The sequence below is a fragment of the Heteronotia binoei genome, chromosome 3 (assembly GCF_032191835.1).
Source record: "Heteronotia binoei isolate CCM8104 ecotype False Entrance Well chromosome 3, APGP_CSIRO_Hbin_v1, whole genome shotgun sequence".
Taxonomy (NCBI): domain Eukaryota; kingdom Metazoa; phylum Chordata; class Lepidosauria; order Squamata; family Gekkonidae; genus Heteronotia; species Heteronotia binoei.
The window spans coordinates 165,297,493-165,319,303 of record NC_083225.1 but is presented as its reverse complement, the minus strand read 5'-3'; the positions used below and the strand labels follow the sequence as shown (position 1 = coordinate 165,319,303).

At 43.0% G+C, this 21,811-nt stretch overlaps 1 protein-coding gene across 1 annotated transcript in view; it reads left to right on the top strand.

The window, feature by feature from the left end:
- The window catches only part of PARP4 (poly(ADP-ribose) polymerase family member 4), a 59,522-nt gene that overhangs the window by 37,021 nt on the left and 690 nt on the right, over nucleotides 1-21,811 (top strand). The window contains exons 24-35 of the mRNA XM_060235308.1: nucleotides 526-713; nucleotides 3,590-3,689; nucleotides 3,932-4,102; nucleotides 5,010-5,090; nucleotides 5,673-5,753; nucleotides 8,733-8,828; nucleotides 10,194-10,334; nucleotides 11,465-11,518; nucleotides 12,805-14,082; nucleotides 14,912-15,019; nucleotides 16,424-16,526; nucleotides 19,282-19,411. Of these exons, the coding sequence (XP_060091291.1) occupies nucleotides 526-713; nucleotides 3,590-3,689; nucleotides 3,932-4,102; nucleotides 5,010-5,090; nucleotides 5,673-5,753; nucleotides 8,733-8,828; nucleotides 10,194-10,334; nucleotides 11,465-11,518; nucleotides 12,805-14,082; nucleotides 14,912-15,019; nucleotides 16,424-16,526; nucleotides 19,282-19,411 (2,531 nt within the window). The remainder of the gene's footprint in view (nucleotides 1-525; nucleotides 714-3,589; nucleotides 3,690-3,931; nucleotides 4,103-5,009; nucleotides 5,091-5,672; nucleotides 5,754-8,732; nucleotides 8,829-10,193; nucleotides 10,335-11,464; nucleotides 11,519-12,804; nucleotides 14,083-14,911; nucleotides 15,020-16,423; nucleotides 16,527-19,281; nucleotides 19,412-21,811) is intronic.

Sequence of the window (21,811 nt, the reverse complement as noted above, 5' to 3'; positions counted from 1 at the left end):
TAACCATCAGGTAGATAGCTGAGCTTATATTCAAAGTCTGTATGGTTTGATGTTGTGCGATTAGGTGGCAACCAGACAAACAAGGCCTCACTCAAGTATACTCAGGCTTCATAACCAGCAGATCAAAAGCCAGACAATTGTACTAGGTAGATCCAGGGTGGCCAGACTTGCTTAACATAAGAGCAACATAGAATAAACGTCAGATGTTTGAGAGCCACAAGACAGGAATGTTAGATGTTTGAGAGCTGCAAGACGAAGGAAGGCAAATAGATGGTGAAAGGTGGAAAGAAAGCAACTTTAACTGCATTCTCTAAGCCACTGGGCTGACTTGGCTTGGTGAAGTGATTTAAAGAGACAAATGCCTTCTCCAAACAAGTTGACAGGGCAGTGGGAATTTTGAGAGCCACACAATATGCGTGAAAGAGCCACATGTGGCTCCTGAGCCACAGTTTGGCCACCCCTGAGGTAGAGGATTTCAGCCATTTAATAATACCCCTTTATCATTATCACTTCTTTGTTTCCTAGTCTGCTACCCCTTCAATGGGAAACACGGACTTGTGGAAGACATTGCATTATCTGAGTCTGCTGTGCCCTTCTAAAGCCAAACGCAACATTCTTCTAATATCTGATGGACATATCGAGAACGAAGCCATGACCTTGCAGACTGTGAAGGAAAATGCCCAGCACACCAGAATATTCACATGTGGAGTTGGGCAAGTGCTTATTGGATAATCTACTGCAGGGTTTCCCAAACTTTTCTTTCCCGTGGCCCAGTTATTTTTATACTTCTCCTTCGTGGCCCACTAAAATTTGGGGGTGGAGCCAGGAGACTTTGGGGGTGGAGCCGGGAATTATGTCATTTCCTGTGGCGTCAAGGACCAAGTGATGTCACTTCCGGGGCACACTGAACCAAAACTCCACCTTTTCCTGTGATGTCACTTCCAGGGCACTCCCCCAAACCTGTCTCTTCTTTGGAAGTAAATTCATTTTCAGAAAAATCTCTCTGAAACTCATGCTGAGCCAAAATGGGGGTGGAAAGTGGGTGGTCTTCTCTTTCCACCCCCACATCTGCATGCACCTATCTGTTTGTGTGTTCTTCTCCAGCTTGCAAGCACTCCTAATGCCCATGTTCAATTGCCCGCACCACCTACACATCCCTTCCTCAACAGCACTGGCCAGTGTATGCAGTTGGGAGTGCTGTTGCCATTACCATCAGCTGCCAGCTGGGCCCTGGCAGCTGCTCTAACTCGAAATATGCTGACACATTTAGTAGGCCCTTCCTTCAGCTGCTACTACTGGAACCCTGCCTCAAGTTACAACCAAGCTTGCTTGGTTTCAAGAAAAAATTTTGACAGCTATTTTTCATACTTTTCTTTGGTTGAAATACGGGGAAATTGCTGTGAAAGGTAGCAGAAAATTGTATTGCAATTAATGAATTAATTTCAAGTTATATGAAGTTCATACAAGCTTTTCTGCAGTTATCCCAAAAGGGATATTTATGAGGGGCTTGCAGTTTTTTACTGGCTGGTGTTTCCCATGCCTTTAAAAGCAACCTGTTGTGCAGATACTTAGCCAGTGAACTACTTTCTTTCTTTTTAATATCTACAGGAGGAGTTTAATTTTGGTGTCAGATAAAAGTAGGACCAGTAAAATGGTGCCAAGTTCATAGTACCATCTCTTCCAGTGCTGTTGAGATATAAAGCAGTAATCTCCAATAATCTCTTTCTGCCCCACACCTCTTACTCTCACTCACACAGAAATCTCATAGAAGGCCACCTGGCTACAACTGGGGGTGCCAAGTTTTCATTGGCAGAGCTCTTATGTCAGCAACAACAGTATGATGAACAGAAAAGTTTCATCCAGTAAAAATGGAAGGAAGGAGGAAGGGAAGGAGAGAGAGAGAAAAGAAAGAAAAGACAGGGAAGACATGGAAAGGAAAGATATGGAAAGAAAAAAAACATAAACATAAGAGGAGCCATGTTGGATCAGGCCAGTGGACCATCCAGTCCAAAATTCCCTCATACAATGCCCAAAAAGCACCAGGGCACTAGAAGTCCTCCCACTGTTGCTTCCCCCCCTCCCAGCACCAAGAATACAGAAGGAAGGAAGGAAGGAAGGAAGGGAGGGAGGGCAAAGAAAAAAAAAAGCCTTCCTCATTATCAGATGATTCCAGCCAGCAAAAATTCTGCCCAGAGTTTGTTTGGTAAAAAAAAAATAGCTACTGGAATGTCCACTCCCCACCCTTCCTGGCTGAAAAAAACACACACACCCTTCTTTGCCACCCAGGCCTCCCGGGGAAAAGAACATACTGCAAGGCACATGAAAGCTCATACCTTGAAGAACACTTCATGGGTCTAAAATGCCAGTGGATGCTAGCTTTTCTCTCAAACACTGGGAGTGGGGGAGAAGGAAGGAGAGGCAGCCCATCTCCTCTCTGCACAACACAGAGATGGGGCGGGGCTAGCTTTGCTGTGGGTGGGGCTAGCTTTGGTTTTTCTTGTGACCTGGTAATGAGGCTTCCATGGCCCGGTACCAGGTCACGACCCTGTAAATGGGAAACACTGATCTACTACATTCACAAGAAACCACATGCAGTGAATAACATAGATGAATTCTGTAGTGCAGTCAAAGTGGCATAGCATTCCAGAATCAGACTGCAAGGAGATAGGCCTCCCACTCCAAGAAACATACAGTCTAGTATTTGAAACCAGGGAAGGCGGGGCTAGGGCTGCCAAGCCTCCGGGCCGGGTGGGGGTTCTTCCATCTTGGAGGTTCTCAACCTGCTGGCCCACATTGGGCCGGCAGGGGGAACCTCCCCAGACATCACCAGCACGATGACATCACCCAGAAGTGACATCATCATGCAGGTAACGTTGCTCACTGACCACTCTAGCTGTTTCCAGGAAAAGTCTATGTTTTTCCCAGATGCTGTAGCAATTTGGGAGGTAAAACTCTATGGTACAAAAGGCCAGGGGCTGCAGAGGACTTGGGAACCCTAGGCAGGGCTATGGTAGTGAGAATAAATAGGGGAGTATCACTGATCCATGCTACAATAATCTCCAGACTAGATCATCGAAACCCACCGCACATGGAAGTGCCATTGAAAACTGTTTGGCAGCCGTTTTGTTCAAAATTGTTTTTCAGTCTTTTAGTGACTGGTGCGGCTCTTCTATTTTCTCTACGCAACACGCAACCATACGAGGTTGTGCGCTTCACCCATGTTTTGGGAGGATTCTGGTTGAAAGCAGCTGAATCATAGAGTTGGAAGGGATCTCCAGGGTCATCTAGTCCAACCCCCGGCTGAGTGTGTGCTCATCAGTATGCATGTATATCATTTGGATTGCTCCTGCAGGTGCCACAGTATTTTGGCCATCCATGGCCAATTTCCACTGAATATTATGAGAACAGACTTGCCACTTTGGATCCAGGGACCAGCTGAAGTATGTCCAGGGCACACTAAGGAAAATACTAAACTGGGTTTGCTTGGGTTGCTTCTTTGTGGTGGTGGTGGTTGTTGTTTTTTAAGCAGTTAACTCTTTAAAAAAAATACTTGGCCATATATTTAAAGTTTTTCCTACTTTTGTATTAGCTATGCAGCAAATCGTCACATGCTGAGATCTTTGTCCCAATATGGAGCTGGAGCCTTTGAATATTTTGACATGAAATCAAAGTATAACTGGGAGAGAAAGGCAAGTACAATTTTGTACTGTTTCCCTTGAATCAATTGGAATTTTGACTTCTCACATTCAAGTGTTCATACAACCCAACAAAGGAAACAGGCAGTAGGAAAAACTACCCAATGAAAAGCTATACACAGAAGAATGTGTGTAAGAGTGTGTGTGTGTTTAATTGTATAATTCTGTTTTCTGATCTGCAGAAAGTGCAAAGTGGAACAAACATTAATTGTCTTTTTTTCGGTCTATGCATCCAGATACAATGTCAGACCTCCCGAATGTATTCACCAGGATGCAGCGCTGTTTCAGTTAAATGGCAGCAATTTGACGTGATTAAACCTGAGCTAATGTACACTCCTGCTCAAATACAGTCTTTATTTGATAATGAGCGCCTTCTTGTCTATGGATTTATCTCCCATTGTACTCAGGTAAGAAGACACACAAAGAAATTTGTTCTGTCCCTAGTGAGAAAGAGAGTTGTGATTAATCTGAAGGTCTTACATATGTCCAAGAATGATGTAGTTTGTGTCGCATAATAAAAATTACATGGATCCCATGGAATTATGTGTGTTAAATTTTGTAGAGAAGGAAAATGCCACACAGAGTTTACAGGAAAGATCCACCAACAGAGCAGTAGATAGATCCTGCTTGTTCCTTCTCCTGGGACTTTTTCTACAAAAACTGCATTTTGTGGAATTTATCCAAGAGTTGATGACTTTTGGGGCAGACTTGCCTAGGGCATTGAGTTGTTGGCCCAACCCATGACTGAATCTCCTGTGATGTGTAACAGCCCTGGAGAAACGGGTATGGCTAGCACAGTTCCTGGTCCAAAATCGAGAAGTCCATCCCTGCCTAAAAGAATGGATTTGACTGTATGGACGAGACCAAAAAACATGAACTAAATTGGGATTTAGCTTCTTGGGAAGGACACTATGCTTAACCTGTAAGTGATATCGTGTGTCCTGTTGCATTATGAGAGACTGTGAGAAAAATATATATATTTAAATATGCGAGCTCATTGATGCTTTGGTTGGCAGAGAGTCTGGCAAAGAAGAAGAAGAAGAATTGCAGATTTATGACCCACCTTTCTCTCTGAATCAGAGACCCAGAGCGGCTCACAATCTCCTTTATCTTCTCCCCCCACAACAGACACCCTGTGAGGTGGGTGGGGCTGAGAGGGCTTTCACAGCAGCTGCCCTTTCAAGGACAACCTCTGTTAGAGCTATGACTAACCCAAGGCCATTCCATAGCTATAGCAGAAGACACCATTGTAGCATAGAAGAATGAGGGGGGAGGTTAAAATAAGGGCATCACTTTCTTCATTCTTTCTTTCAGGCCACTTTAAATGCACTAATAGATAACCAAGAATTGCAAACAATGGTATCTACAACTGATCTGCAGAAGATAACAGGAACTGTGAGTAGGCCAGGGCTGTGGAGTTTCCGACTGTTTTACTGCAGGGATGTGAGGCCTGCAGTGGGATCACAGGATGTGGAAAGACAGTGTATGTGTGCAAGCAGAAACATATGGCTCCCTCTGTTGGCCCAGTAGTGGAGACATCTCCAAGCTCAGCTCATTAGGCTCCTGTAGAACAAAGAAACATGGCAGCACTGATTTGCAAAGGGGTAGCCATGTTAGTCTTTTATATCAAAACAAAAGTCTAAAGGTACCGTACCTTAAAGAATAGCAACATTTGTTTCAGTATGAACTTTCATGGGTCAAGGCAGACTTAGACAGATATGTGATGGAAACTTTTACTGAGGAATTTTTAGGAAGAGAGGGAAACACGGCCAGGGCACAGCAAGGGCCTCCTTTCCCCAGCTCTCCCCACCACAATCCATCAAAGTGATAACACAGTTTTCTAGACCATAAGGAAGACCACCATTTTGAAACCAGAGCTCTTGATATCTGCCTTATGCAGTCATAAGATCTACTAAATAAAAAATCTTAGATACATGTGATGATATTGACTTTGTCCCTTCTCTTCTGTTTACATAGATGCTCCACAAACTTGCAGCAAGAGCCTTCATTAGGGATTATGAACAAGGGATTCTTCATGAGGACAAAACAAAACATGAAGTATGTTACCAAAGAAAATGGGAAATGTGATCCATAAAACTGGGCTTGTAGTCCTAATTGGGTCATCACCTTGTCATGATTCAGTCCTGCCAGAGGGGTGAATTTGTTTATTTAAAAGTCGCTTGGAAGCTTGATTAATCTTTTGACTTTATGCAGGCAATTATCACTCAGTTTAGGGGCCTGAAGAGTGAACGAATCCAGCATATGGAATCCACGTGTATGCTGTATAATCTGCCGTGACTCACAGTGAGAAAGGCAGGTTATAGAATAAAGTAATTCAAATGAAACAAAGATTAGTATACATCTGATAAACTCAGGCATGCAGGCACTTCTCAACTAAATCTCCGGATAAAGATTTTCAAAGGGCTTCATTTATAGTGCTTCAAACAAAGAAAGGAAGGGAGCTCTTTGGAAAATCCAGATCTTCACCATAACTTTCTCTCTGACAGCTTTGCACCCCAAAAATGTATTTTATCCCCCCCCTTCCCATAACATTGGTATGTGTGGTTAGAGATGAAGGCCTGTTTCCCAAAGCTTAATTGTCCATAAATTCAGTTGCTTTGTTATGTTTTGAGACAAACACTCCTCCCTTAGACATCCAAAGATTCATTTGCAGTCCAGTGACAGATAACTACTTTAGAATGCAGCCTCTGACTAAATAGGAGGAGGACACCAAGTCGCTGACTTCTAATTAGACCATACATTGTTAGCGAAAGTTAGCACATATCAACTATGCTAACTTAGCTGAAGTTGTCATATATCAGTTATATATAAATAATATTTTGATTACATGGATAATTGAATATGAATACATATGTCCGTATATTAAAATTACATATGAAATATGATTAAATGAGATGTACCTGGTTAATGAGTCAGTTAAATCAGCATAAATTTGCATATGGACAAAACTGCAATTCTGAAAAAAAAATTAGATTCATGACTATCTCAGGAAGCATCATCTCGGTGGTGTCGTTTCCACTTGTATGAGAAAATCAGCCTGCCAATGCAAAGCTGGCACTTGTACTTTTTGGAAGTATTTTTATTAAAGATAATTAACTTTTTATTTTTTTAAAAATCTAATTAGCTGGAGCACCTTTTTAATCAGTGAAAACTTTTAACTAATAGCACAGACTGCAGTGGACGGAAGGCTACAGCCCTGTTCAGGATCGCACTACAAGCATTCCAACCTTAATTTATATGTTAAAAGCCTAGTTTATTAAGACAGTAATAACATCAGTGCACTTTTGCTTTTGAGAAAGAATTTCTTTATTATTGTTGTTCAAGACGTTTTATTATTTATTATTATTATTATTAATTTGATTTATATCCCGCCCTACCCCACCAAGGCGGGCTCAGGGCGGCTCACAATACAAAGATTCTAACATAAAATTCAATTTAAATATAATAACAATTTACATAATTAAGAAATTAAAACATTAAAAACATTAAAAGCAGTGCATCCGTCCAACAACGTGCAATCCAAGCACTTCCTTCAGTTTTTGGTACTTTAGTGGTTTGGTGCCGGTCAGTTATAGGCCAACCGGAAGAGGACTGTCTTACAGGCCCTGCGGAATTGTCCAATATCCCGCAGGGCCCTGACCTCTTCCGGTAACTGGTTCCACCAGCAAGGGGCTGTTATTGAGAAGGCCCTGTTCCTGGTTAACTTCAACCGGGCCTCTTTAGGTCCAGGGATTACGAGCAGATTTTGGGAGTCAGATCGCAGTACTCTCTGGGGAACATATGGGAAGAGACGGTCCCTAAGGTAGGCAGGTCCTACCTTGAGAAGGCCCTGTCCCTGGTTGACTTCAACCGGGCCTCCTTAGGTCCGAGGATTACGAGCAGATTTTGGGAGCCAGATCGCAGTACTCTCTGGGGAACATATGGGAAGAGACGGTCCCTAAGGTAGGCAGGTCCTAGACCATATAGGGCCTTAAAGGTAATAACCAGCACCTTGTACCGGACACCTTTTAATCTCAACCTCCCTCCAAGGAGTTCTTGTCATCTGCATTTCATTCTTACAACAATCCGTTGAGGTAGGTCAGGCTGAGACAGAGTGCCTGGCTTAATCTCACCCAAGATTTAACTGACTCATTAAGATATTGGATTTATATCCCACCCTCCACTCAGAGTCTCAGAGTGGCTCACAATCTCCTTTACCTTCCTCCCTCATAACAGACACCCTTTATGGGTAGGGCTGAGAGGACTCTCACAGCAGCTGCCCTTTCAAGGACAACCTCTGCCAGAGCTATGACTGACCCAAGGCCATTCTAAGCAGGTGCAAGTGGAGGAGTGGGGAATCAAACCCGGTTTTCCCAGATAAGAGTCTGCACACTTAAGCACTACACCAAACTGGCTCTCATATTTATTGCTACAGTGTAGCAATAAATACGTCAACATAGGAGACAGATGTGTAAAACAATATTTAAGTGTTTAAGGGTGTGATTCTACCTTTGCTTTCTGTGATTCCTCTCTAGACAGGATTTTATATTACCAACTCTAATGTTTGGTTTTGCTTTTGTTTGGACTTCAGGAGAGGGAGAATCTCCCCCCCCCTCCAAAAAAAAATCATTGGTGGTAGCAGGGGAAAGGGGGGAAATTAGGTTCATTTGGTCAAATTTAAAAACTCAAGCTTGGGATAAGCCTTTTGCTGCAGGGATTGGAATGTAACCAGGTTGACCATCCTTGGAAGTATTTTTTTTTTTAATGGGGCCCAGTGAATAGCCTTGGAAACCAAGTGCTGGGCTTTTGTTTAAAGCCAGGCTGGCCTGGACATGCTCTGGGAAGAGAACTTCACAGGCCCAAGTAAGAGCATCATAAATCAACATTTATGACCGAGGAAAGCATATGCAGAGCATAGTATAGTGTCTTCATATTTTAAGAAATGTATTTCTGCTTCAACAATCGTTTGAGCCATGTATACAGTGTTTTAAAATTCCATCTCCATCTCTCTCTCCCTTCCTCCCCCCTCCCACTTAGATGAAGAAACAACAGTTGAAATCCCTGATTATTCAACTCAGTCTGGAGAATTCCATTGTGACTCAGTTTACAAGTTTTGTGGCAATTGAGAGAAGGGTAGGTGTGTTTGATTAAAACATTCTGTGCATGCTAGCTGTCACTTAAAAGCCTTCTGGAAAATTAACTGCAGAGGTAAAGATTCCTGTTGCTTTTATTAATTTAATATGAATGGGTGCCTTTCTTGAAACTTATGCCACCAACATATAAAGTGCTACTCAAAACAGATAAGTGACCTAAATCATAGTGGGCTTTACAAACCAAAAGACTGATCCATTGAATCAACAATGCTGTCCTTTCTTTTTTCCCCTTTTCTAATTTTACTAGATATGTTTGCTGTGTTCATAACTATTTAATGCACCCTCTTCCTCTGTGCCATATAGATTATTCATTATCTAAAGCATAACATATCATGATGTTGACCACTTTGGCTGCTCTGCCTGTCTGTTGGAAAACAAATGTTCACCTGGTTTGGTCAGTTTTCAGTCAGCTACTTAGATATGTGTAAATGATGCAATGAATCCACCATGGAATGACTTCTTTAGGAGGCATGACTTTTAGAGAGGATGTTATGAGATATTACAGATGCTTAACGAGATTGAGACTTACTGTGTCATCGTTCAAGGAATATATCATAAATTTCCAGGTTGTGACCGACTCTGAATCTAAAGTAAACAGACACTCCTGAAGTATGAACTTGTCTATAAATACTCTTGGCACACATATTTTGTTTCCAAAATGAAACATCTATTTAGTTACCTCGGGTTACCTAGGGATTGAGGAAGCCACAGCCCTCCATTTTCAAGATCTGTGAAAGGGTGTAATTGGGAGTGTGTTTTGGAGGTCATTAATTCATAAGGTCACCATAAGCCAGAAGTGACTTAATGGCACTTACACACACACACACACACACCTGTTACCAAGGATGATGTTCCTTTTTGTGTAGCAGAAGAGCCCATGTTTCCTCTTCCTCTGTACCATGCAGATGATAAAACAAATCATCTCGTTGTTCCATGCCATTGTGTAAAAGAGCTGCTTGCATGATTTCTCCTTTCCCTGGGTGCTCCATGCGAGGTGTGGAATGTCCATGATCTACATGACCTCATCTGCATGGTGAGGGAGCATGCCCAGTTCTTCAAGTGAAGAGAAGTATTATTACACGTAATGTTTGAATTCAAGCTAACGAGAAATATAGTGTAGACAAACAAGGCAGCACATTAATTTTGTACAACCAATAATATGCTGACTCTTCATGTTTTTATCATTGGAAGAAGACAGGTGTTTTTTCTTAGGATTTCCCCACCTCAAATGAATTCCAGTCTTTATTCTCATATCTTGGAGCATACACATACTGCATTTATCTGACATTGCAATGTTAAACAAGCATATTTCCAATACTGAAATTCTGTGGCACTTTTCATTCAGGATGTGGATGAAGACCAGGTGGCTGACACTCTGAACATTTCAGAACTTGTAGCCAAGGAGGACGTAGACATCTTACCCTACATGCAATATCAAGTAGAAGAGCCCCATCCTGTTTTTGTAAATGCATACCACCCATGTATGGTAATCATTTTTGTTTTCTAAGGCTAAAGTATGCAATCTGTGATCAGATCTCTGAGTGTTATTATTTTAGCAATTAAATGCAGTCATGATGATGAAGGGGCACTTGGAATTGATGCCCTGGCATGAAGGGACTAAACGCACACTTTGTGTGGGAGGTAGGGGAAACTGTAAGTCCATGCAGAAGTGCTGAATAGAAATAGTCTAATATTTATGTGAAAGGCTTAATAAATTTAGACTTCAGTAAAATAAGCACCAAATGGCCATGTAGGAAACATCAATTGGTTTGACTGTATAATGTAGTGCCTGTCCCCGACCTTAGTAACATACAGATTGGATTATTGTAACATTGACACTGTGGGAAATGTGCCTGGAAACCTCAAAATGCTCAATAGTCTGGTAGCGGGTTACCTTTATTTTATTTGTTTCTCCTTGAGACTCAAGGTAGATTACAGAATATAAACCAATACAATCAGGCACCAAAAGACAATCATGGTCCAATGCAGTAGGGCTAGGAGTACAGCCTGAATCAGCCTGGACATTGAGATAACCTTTTTTTGTATCCCCCTGCTGTTTGAAGCAGGGACGCAGCAACCTTCCCTCTCTCTCACACACACACCCCTCTGAAAAAGTGGCCAGCTTTACACACAGACTTCAAAAGCAATCAGCTTGAAACAACTTGTTTGCAGTGTCCTTTTCATGCTGAGTCAAACATAAAACATAAGACAAGCCTGAGGATTTATTCCCGGTCTCTGCAAAACTCCAAGAACAGGTGCCTCAGAGACTTCCAGTGGTTACCAGCACCAGCACCAGTCACAGAGAAAGAAGTAGATTTTGAAGCACATCTCAGCAATGTTGTTAAGTAGACTGCCTGTGCCTTGGAAAGGAGGAGATATTCTCCACCTTCCCTGTCTGTGTTTTCTCCACTTTACTGACTTCTAGCCAAGTAAGCTGTCACTTCTGTGCCAAATAACAGAGGGATGTTCTGGAGTTATTCTGTTGCAATTACCTTCATTTTTGGTACTGCAACTCCCACCATCACCATTAAGTTGTTGGCCAACTTTGAGTCTCATTTTCGGATGAGTAATGCCAGTCACAGACAGGCAAACATTCCCATCCCATTGTTATTACAGTTGTCCAGGCTGGATGAAGAAACAGATCATTCTTCCACCAGTGTTGACAGCCAGGTAAGAGAGAACTTTCACCTTCCATAAACCATGTCTGTAGCGGCCTTGATATTTGTGAGATGGGAGCAAGAATTCTGCTTTTATAGGAGGGATTTCCATCGCGCCCCCGCCCCTGCCCTGTCAGCAGAATGCATGGGCTAATTTGCACTAACTTGTATGGGCTAATCTGGGCTAATTAGGACCACTACAGAGAGAGAAGCAGGGAGGTACCCAGATGAATCCTGGGAAGGCGGCAGAAGAAAGAAGCCTGAGAGCAGACTGCTCAGGTGGGGAATTCCTTTGATACAGTCTGTGATGTTGGCAGCTATTCCATTAGAACAGATTTAGGGGTGCAGAGAAAGGGGAGCCAAGCTAGACAGAGGCCAAGCATCTTTCTTCCCCCCCACAGGGAAACAGGGTGTTGGCAAGGGCAGATTCTCCACAGGATGTCTCCCCCCCATTAAAATGTTTTATTGTTTTCCCACATAAGATAGTAAATATAACAACAAACTCATTGTAACCTTGCCACTCACCCTCTCTCCCTCCTCCTCTCCAAGTCTAGAGTTGGGAAATTCCTGGAGATTTGTGCGTGGAGCCTGGAAAGGGAGAGATTTGGGAAGGGGAGGGACCTCAGTGGGGTATAATGCCATAGAGTCCACTTGTACAGCTGCCGTTTTCTCCAAGGGAGCAGATCTCTGTAATCTGAAGATGAGTAGTAATTCTAGGAGATCTCCAGGCTGTACCTGGAGAATGACAAGTCCATCCCCAACATAGCCCATCAGCAAAAGAATAGTGGAACTCCATACACTCAGGCAGCTAGAATAGAAATTAAGATGAAAGGAAAAGAGAGGCAGTAATATGGATCCAGGTAAGCAAGGAAGTGAAGATCTCAGGAGCTTCTCCTCTCTTGTATGTGATTGGCCCAGTCATCCACAGAGGGAGGAATGCAAGATTTCCAGCTCTGCAAGATAATTTGTTTGGCAAACAGCGCTGCCCTTTGAGTGATGTTTGGCCCTACCAGAAATGTCTTAACAGAATTCTGATTTTTAAAGTAAAAATCATGTTGAATCTTATTGTCCCTAATTTATATGCTTTTCTGAGCCATCCTCTACAGAGGCTTCTCTAGTTGTTTCCCACAAGCCTGGGAAATTCTGGGGAACTTTCTTACCAGGCATACAGGCCCCTTGTAGGCACATGATTCACGAGTCTGAGACGGGACATTTCCAGCTAACCTGTCCATTTTTGTGATTGGGGAAATACAGTAAACAGGATTTGTGAACCCAGACTGATCAATTCTCGCTCCTCAGGTATCTGTCAGTGATCTCAGAGGACAGAACTTTTTAAAAGCCACAGAGGTGTCTTTGGACCTCCTGAACCTCCGGGAGCAATATCCAGGATTACTCCCTCTTCCCACTGCTCGTATATCCAGGGAAACAGCTAAACAGTTCTCCATCTCATTCGACTCCGGCCCGTCAATTTCATCACCATCAACTATCCCAACCAGTTTGGGTACCGTGTTTGGTTTCAGTGATGCTGCGCCAGAAGTTCCTGACTTTCCTGTGCAGAGGATGAATTTGGAAGGTGGATATCCTACACCTCTTCAGGGTACCAGCCTATCATTGACTAGCGAGCAGATTTCACTGCCACTAAAAGCTACAGGCTTTGGTTCTGCTTTTACACCTGCTTCGGAAGACCTCCCTGGCACCTGTGAGCATGGGTTTGTTCTGCAAAGTGGTCCTCCTGGGGCCTTAAAAACATCATTTTCTGCACCATCATTACCACCAGCACCACCTTCCACGAGTGTTTCTGTTCCTGCTGCCACAAGTTTAGGCCCCATCTTCTCTATGCAAAGTGCAAGGATGAAAGATAGCCTTCCCATGCCTCTGCTAGATCAGCAGTTGCCACCATCTAGCCCGCAGTTATTGTTTTCCAGGCCCTTATTTGGCTCTCGTCCTGCGCCTGCAGCTGCACCACCCTTTTTACCAGCACCACCTTCCACAAGCGTTTCTGTTCCTGCTGTTGCAATTTCAGGCCCTGTCTTCCCTATGCAAAGGGCAAGGATGAAAGGTAGCCTTTCTGTGCCTCTGCAACATCAGCTGTCGCCACCGTCGGGCCCGCAGTTATTGCCTTCCAGGCCCTTAATTGGCTCTTGTCCTGTGTTTGCAGCTGCACCACCATTTTTACCAGCACCACCTTCCACGAAAGTTTCTGTTCCTGCTGCCGCAGGTTCAGCCCCCAGCTTCCCTATGCAAAGAGCAAGGATGAAAGATAGCATTCCTGTGCCTCTGCAATATCATCAGTCACCACCGTCTGGCCCGCAGTTATTGCCTTCCAGGCCCTGCTTTGGCTCTCGTCCTGCGCCTGCAGCTCCTCCACCAGTTGTCCAATTTGAGCCTGGGTCGGGGATACGCACAGCAGCTGACCGTGCTGTGCCTTTGCCAGAAGACCAATGGCCACTTCTCTCTCCAGCCAGTTCATTCAAGAAGAGACTTCCTGCTGCTTTTTACAGTCATTATCTTGAAAAGGCATTTACAGAACTGGAAAGCAAAGAATTGTTTAGAAAACAACCAGAGGAGACTGTACAGGTTTGTCATGAGATGACGTCTCCCTCCTTTGCATGCTGTTTGACAGCTAGATCTCTTATTTATGGATGACCAGTTTAATTTAAAAAAAAAAAGGTTATCCCGAAGCCTGCTGTCTTTGTGCCCTTATATTACCATTATTCTTTGTAAAAACGTGGGATGGGGTGGGGTTTGGGTCATAATTCTTACTAAGACTATAGTGGATGGTTGTTTGGGAGAGACCAAAGGTGACAGGATCCATCTTATGAATTCTGAGTGCCAGAACAGTGGCTGATGCTGGGATTCCTCTTCCTTTCCTCCACTGGCCCAAGAAGATCCTTTTTCTCTTTAAGTGGGCAGCTGTGCTCTTCCTGCTTCTCCGGCTTCAGTACTGCCGTGCAGTTGGGGCATTTAGCAAAGTGCTGCTGCCTACTGAAAGCACTGAATCTATGGATAGTTTTCTCTGATTTCTCTCTTTTTACACTACTCCACTTGTGAGAGCCAGTATGGTGTAGTGGCTAAGAGCAGCAGACTCTGATTTGGAGAGCCAGGTTTGATCCCCCACTTCTCCACATGAAGTCTGCTGGATGACCTTAGATCAATCACAGCTTCCTCAGAACTCTCTCAGCCCCACCTGTCTCACAAGGTGCCTGATGTGGGGAGAGGAAGGGAAAGTGATTGTAAGCCACTCCAAGTCTCCTTTGGGTAGAGAAAAGCAGGGTATACAAATGAACAACTAATAGTCCTATCTGATGAAGGGAATTTTGACTCTCAAAAGCATGTACCCTGAAACTCTAGTTGGTCTCTAAGGTGCTATGGGTCTTGAATCTAATGGTTCTCTCTCTCTCCAAAGAATATCATTGGGAAGAGGAAGTTTAAAAAGAAAGTCTGCAGGATGCGTGTTGCAGAACAACCACTGAGTGCTGTATCGTGGCCTCAGCTCTCTGAGCTGCAGCATCAGGTATAGAATCCTTTTTCTACAGCTGTTGCAAGAAAAGGCCAAGATGGTTTCACTTCCTGACCACAGAGACCAAAGAGGGATCGACCCAGTTGCTCTGCCACTGAAGGGAGGGAAGGATTTGTCAAATAGCAGCCTTTTTATTTTTGGTTTTAAAAACCCCCCTTGTGACAAGAAGTTAGCTAGCAGGATTTAGAGATTAGATGAATATCAGCCTAGGAGTGGGGAGACCCAGGTTTGAATCCCTAATTTGCTATGGAAACTTGCTGCATGGTCATGAGCCAGTCACTCTCTTTCTGCCCAGCCTACTTTACAGGGTAATTCTTGTGAGGCTGAAATAGAGGAGGCTTTAAGTTAATTTGGATCCCCTTCAAGAAAAAAAGTGGAGCCTAAATACCTAAGTAAATAAATTTCTAGCCAGCAAAAGATTGCTCATCAGGGAGCTGTAAAGTGACTCAAGAAAATTATGTTATAGAAATTAAAAACATTTCTTTCAAAATGTGCCAGTACCAGCACCTATAATAATTTGCATTTCTTTAAAATTCCATAGTTTTAATTGTGGAAGTATGCATATATTCAGTACACACCATAGACTAGAAAAACCCTTCTGTTTCCTTCTTCTTATAGGCCCAGTTTATGGTCCCAGATTAACCTTACAATCAATTAGATCCAAGAACCCATGAACAGGCCAAGTTCCTGGAGTGGATTATTTTCCCCACAACCTCCTGTATTTGAGGGCTGGAATAACTGCAGGACCAGACAAGGGATACATTGCGGGAGGGGGGCAGTACCAAGACAGGGAAATAGGCAGAAATTGCTGCTCCACACTTTTGCCAGAGCCTGTCACTCCTTTTGTGGAAGAGCTTGGGCAAAGATGATTTCTGCAGCTGTCAAAATGAATTGCATTGCCCCTGGAAAGGAAAAGGAGGTGTGATCCATTCCACAGACACTCCCCCCCCCCCCAAGGTTAATTGGATCTATCCATCATCAGGGCAGTGTGTAATTCCACTCCTACAGTCTTAAGTTCTAGTGCTGATTACAGAGTGGGGCTGTCTCTTCCTATCAAAGAATACAAGGCCTTTCTTGTCACTTTTGTTCTTGTTAAAAAGAATTTCTGGAAGTGGTGGAGAAGAGACTAAAATGGAGAAGAGACTAAAATGGGGTCCTCTTCCCAGGTCGCATGCCAGTGTGAAAACAGGGTTCCCTGCAGTTGACTTTGAGGGTTATCCCATAAATGTTTTTCTTTAAACAATTAAATCTATTTTGAAATAATTAAGATTCCATCAGCATTTTTAAAATGATTTAACCAACTGAATATCATTTCCAATTTAAACACCTGCACAAAATGATTTGTTCACCTTGCTTTCTTTTTTAGGATGCTGTTTTACTTTTACTTTTCTTCTACAGGATGGTTTTTGGCAGCTCACAGCTGAACTTGGGACCATTTTGGATCTAGATGTGAATGATTTAGTCAGCGTCTCACTAACAAAAAGAGGGATTCAATCTCTTGGTAAATCCATTTGTTCTTTCATTTATACAGCAGCTTTTACTTCAGAATATCTAGTACAGGAGTGTCAAGCATGTGGCCCGAGGGCTGAATCAGGCCGCTGGAGGGCTCCTATCAGCCCCCCCAAGCAAGTGGCTCTTGTCTGCTTCCTTCTCCCTCTCTCTTGCTGCCTTCTGCATCTCAGCTTGCTTTACAAGGCTTGCTGAATCGCACAGGAGCTACAGAGCAAAACCTCAATTTTCTCCATTGGTCCCCTGGGAAGGGGGGAAAGAGCCAGAGCTTTCTTTGCCCAGTTCCCTGGATCCCATGGGAGAAATACAAAGAAAGCACCTTTAAGACCAACAAGTGCTAATATTTTAAGCATGTTTTATTTTAAGTTTTTTTTTAAAAAAAATTTGTAGTCATGTTTGTCTGTGTCCTTTGAAAAGTTCATATCTCTGCTAGCTAATCTTAAATAAGTACACATATGGCCCGGCCCAACAAGGTCTCATTTATGTCAGATCCAGCCTTCATAACAAATGAGCTCAACACCCCTGATCTAGTATTTAAAAGCAAAGTGTTCGCAGGTGTTTCTGTTAAGGCATGGATCCGGCTTATACTTCAAATGTTTCCATGCTACCTGTTCAGTCTGGAATGGACATCATTTGTTTGTTTAGTTTCTGCAAAGAATCCAGACAACTTTGTTCAATGTTGATGTTTTCTGTGTTGTCTTCCCATCTTTTTTCAGACTCGATTTGTGCCTTTGTGTGTGCTTAAAATAAAATTATAGTACCAACTTGTTTTTAGGGCACTAGCAAAGTACCAGCTACTTGGAGAAGCTGGTATCCACCGCTACTGTCTATTTGATTTACCTTATTGCCCCTTTCTTTTAAATTAATATTTCTCCTTTGTTAATAGCATTCCTGAGTGAGCCCTTGATTAGTTCTTATTTATTTTCTATTTGCCTTATTTATAGTCCACCTTTCTCATTGAGACTCAAGGCAGATTACACATACATGTGTGTCACTGACTTCCTTGATGTAGTCATAGAAAGTTCTCATTTAAAAAAAAATCATTCATGACCTCAATTTCTGCAACTGAAAGCATAAAAAAGGGGGGGGGGAAGCTTCTCCCAGAACCTGTTGATTGTTTCAATGCAGTAAGAAGTCATAGCATCATCATCTTCTTACATATATTCAGGATTCCCTGGCATACCATTTTCATCACATCCAGCCTTATGTTTAATGCTTGCTTCCAGAATTGTTAAGAATCACACCATTCCATACGAAAGGTGCACAAGCCCTGACCTGGATAGCCCACGCAAGTTTGATCTCAATCACATCGTGGAAGCTAAACAAGGCCAACCCTGGCAAGTACTTGGATGGGAGGCCTCCAAGGAATACCAGGGTCAAGAAGCAGAGGCAGGCAGCAAGCCACCTCTCTAAATGCCCTTGCCTTCCAGCCCTGTCAGGGGTTGCCACACATCAGCCATGACTTCCAGGCACTCATACGCGCGCGCACACACACACACACACACACACACTATATATATATATATATATTTTTATATATGTATATATAAATAAAGTATAAATTATATATATAAATATTTTAAAGGAGTATGCACTGGAGTATAATATTTTGTCTAAACCTAAGAACACTTGAAATTTTGGCAACAGCAGTCTCAAACCTCAGCATCTTCTCTCCTTTATACTTCACATACTTAATGAGAATCAAATATTGATTTCTGACAAGACTTAATCCTAATGCCAATATAATGAGGGTTTGGAGGTTTTTTTTTTTTTAAAGCATTGGTTGTAAATACTTCCCATGATCAAAGGCCTTCGATATCTAACAGAGAGAGCTGCCACTGGACATCATATAGAGCACCAAGTAGAGTACTGGTGGTCACTACCGAATTTTCAGAACCGCCTGTATTGTATTAATACAGCACCATGAAATGGTTTTAAATAATTTTTAAAAATTAAATATGTAATTATGTTTTATATGTTTTATTGGTTTAATGGTAGTAATGTAATGTTGCGAGCCGCCCTGAGTCCGCTTGCGGAGAGGGCGGGATATAAGCTTAATGTAATAAATAAATAAAGGTCCTTGCATGCGAGACAGAACACTGCTGGTATTTCACAGGGCTTAATATACTGCTGATGACCTTCCACAGCTTTGGCTAACGATTCCACAGTAGGTATCGCTGCATGGCAACCCAAGGGAAATTGTGGTATTGAAGCCCTTGTGTAGGAAAACCAACTGTCAAGGCTGTTCCTTTGACTTACGGTTGGAGACAACCTATTCAAGTTCTGTATCTGAGCCTGAGTAAGCTATTAAAATAATTTAGGACAAAATGTTGTGATTCCCTGAAGTGCTGCTAGCTCAGGCCTACACCTGCTAGAAAGCTATGCCATTGATGGGGCATTGGGGCTTTCAGTGGGAAAACAGAGCACCCAGGCTTCCATCCATCATGTCTTGATCCCTCTCCAGGGATCACTTAAATTAAATGTTTGTTGTCATTTGTGTTTCCTCTGAGCTGCTTTGAGAGCCAACTGCAACTGAAAAATGAAGGGAAAATACAGCAGAATGCATGCAGGGATGACACCAGCACTCTGATAAGAAAATTTTGGATATTTAAAATAAGAATTCTTTTCTCAGTATATGCAATAGCAGAGCAATAACACTCCCTGTGCCATTAGCAATGAGCTTTTTAATGTAGAACACACACACAAAAAATGCTGGTTCTTTCCAATATTTGTTTCAATTTATTTAGGTCCCAAGGGGAAAGAAAAGCTGTTGCAATTGATTGCTACACTTCTGGTACTGCAGGTTATACGATTCAAGCAACTGGAAGGCATCACTTTCAAATCACTAATGAAACTGAATGACTCTCCCCCATCACGGTATGTTTGACAAGTAAAGTTTGAGGCCGTTTATGTACAGACAGGGGGAAAAAACATAAATCAGTTGCTCCCAGCTCACTGATTAGTTACAGCACTTCATGTGGACAAAGCAGGTAATGACTGAAGAAAAAGATGAGTAGTAACTACTGAATTTTGACATGTCCTTTATGGACATTAGACTGTGATTTTGGTTCCTTCCAAAAATTATTAAGCTTAGATTTTGCTTTTTATTCAAATCACTGTTGCAGGTTCCAATATTTATAGACAGATCTTCTGTTCAGGTTTGCAGCTTGGTTGATATTCCTTTTCTTCCTTCCCTATGCCTTAAGGTCCTCTAAAGCTAGCTTTTTCCAAATTGCTGTTTGCTGTAATTCTTTGGTGAACACTGTATAGTACCCATAATCCACTAGCAGTCCCCTGCATGATGACATTAAAACAAGCAGGACTTGGGAAAGAGCATGTAATGGGGTATTGGGGAGCAGTCTTTGTTCCAGTGAGGTCTGCAAAAGGGAAACTCCCAGTATCTAATAGCTACAAATGGCCCCCATTTGCAGATTATCTAAATGCACATATCAGGGCCACAAGAAAAGAAAAATTTCTGCCAACTTGTGGAATCCCCCCCCCAACACAGAAAAATCTGAAATCTTTAAAGAAGAAGAAGATGATATTGGATTTATATCCCGCCCTCCACTCCAAAGAGTCTCAGAGCGGCTCACAATCTCCTTTACCTTCCTCCCCCACAACAGACACCCAGTGAGGTGGGTGGGGCTGTAGAGGGCTCTCCCAGCAGCTGCCCTTTCAAGGACAACCTCTGCCAGAGCTATGGCTGACCCAAGGCCATGCCAGCAGGTGCAAGTGGAGGAGTAGGGAATCAAACCCGGTTCTCCCAGATAAGAGTCCGCACACCCACACCAAACTGGCTCTCCAGTTTGATTACATTGGGGGTGTAATTGCCCCCCCCCCCAAAGTTGTCTAGGCAAGTTTTTATGTTATCCACGCATGCCCAGACAACACTTTTTGTGTGGTCTGGGCATGCGTGGGTGACATAAAAACTTAACATCTCTTCACCTGGGAGCCTGGTGAGGCCCAGGGGTGGCAGCAGTAGCAAACCATGGCAGCCCAGCAACAGAGGCTGGGAGCCTCACTAGACCCAGGATCAGCAGTAGCAGCTGTTGGGGGGGGGGAGTGGCAGAGGCTGGGAGACTCACTGGGCCTTAGTTTAGCAGTTAGTGACAGTGGGGGGAAGGATGCTGCAGGAGGCCCAGCAGCAGAGGCCTGAAGGCTTGCTGGGCCCGGGACCAGCAGCAGCAATTGGGGGGGGGGGGGGGGGCAGCATTAGAAAACTGCAACAGCCCAGTGTGGGAGAACGATTAAAAGATGGAAGGGATCCCCCAAGAGTATCACAGGTCCCCACTTGTGTGGTTGAACATTTTAAAGTGGTACCCATGTTTGTTACAGCAAAATAAAAGTCCAGTAACACCGTAACAACATTTACTTCAGTATAGGCTTCTGAGAGTCACAGTTCACTTACTCAGACAATAAAGTGCCACTGGACTTTTGTTTAGTTTTCCTAGAGTTTGTAGGTGACTCTCTTGCTCCTTTAAAGCAAACAACAAAAGGAAACCAGCCGTTTGTTAAGATCAGGAGTGGCCAAACTTGCTTAACATAAGAGCCACATAGAATAAACAACATTCATGTGTTATGTTAGAAGTCTGAGAGCTGCAAGGAAGAAAGGAAGGCAAATAGATGGGGGGAGGGAGGTGTTTGGCTTGGCGAAGTGATTTAGAGAAATGCCTTCTGTAAGCAGGCCAACAGGGCCACTCAATATGTGTGAAAGAGCCACAATTTGGCCACCTCTGATTAAGATCAACCACAGTGTCACAGATGAGTGAACAAGCTTTCCTGGATCCCCAGAGTTGTCATCCAGCTGGATGCTGAGCAAAAGGGAAAAGCGTAGGTGGCTGTGATAAAAACACTCATCTGTCTGCCACTTCCTACAGATGGAGTGCACAAAACCTTGTTTAGACTTAATTAAGCCATGATAATTGTGGAGGGAGGGAGAGTTCTCAGGTTTAAAATAGTTTTGTGCTGTTTTTCCTTCCTTAAAGGGGCTTAAATCAGCTTACAAAATAATTAAAAGATACGTGCAGATTTAAACATAAAGAAAAACTATAAAAACATGCGACAGCCAGCCGGTCGACATCTTACTGTTATGACAGTAAGACAAAGATGCAGTGACTATTCTTCTTCTTAAGTGCAGTGGCATCTTAAAGGTTTTATTTCTGGGTATAAGCTTGCACACAAAAGCTTGTATGAGGAATAAAGCCTTATTAGTCTTAAAGGTGCCACTGGATTCAAACATCATTTTGCTGCTTCAGACCAACATGGCTACTCACCTGA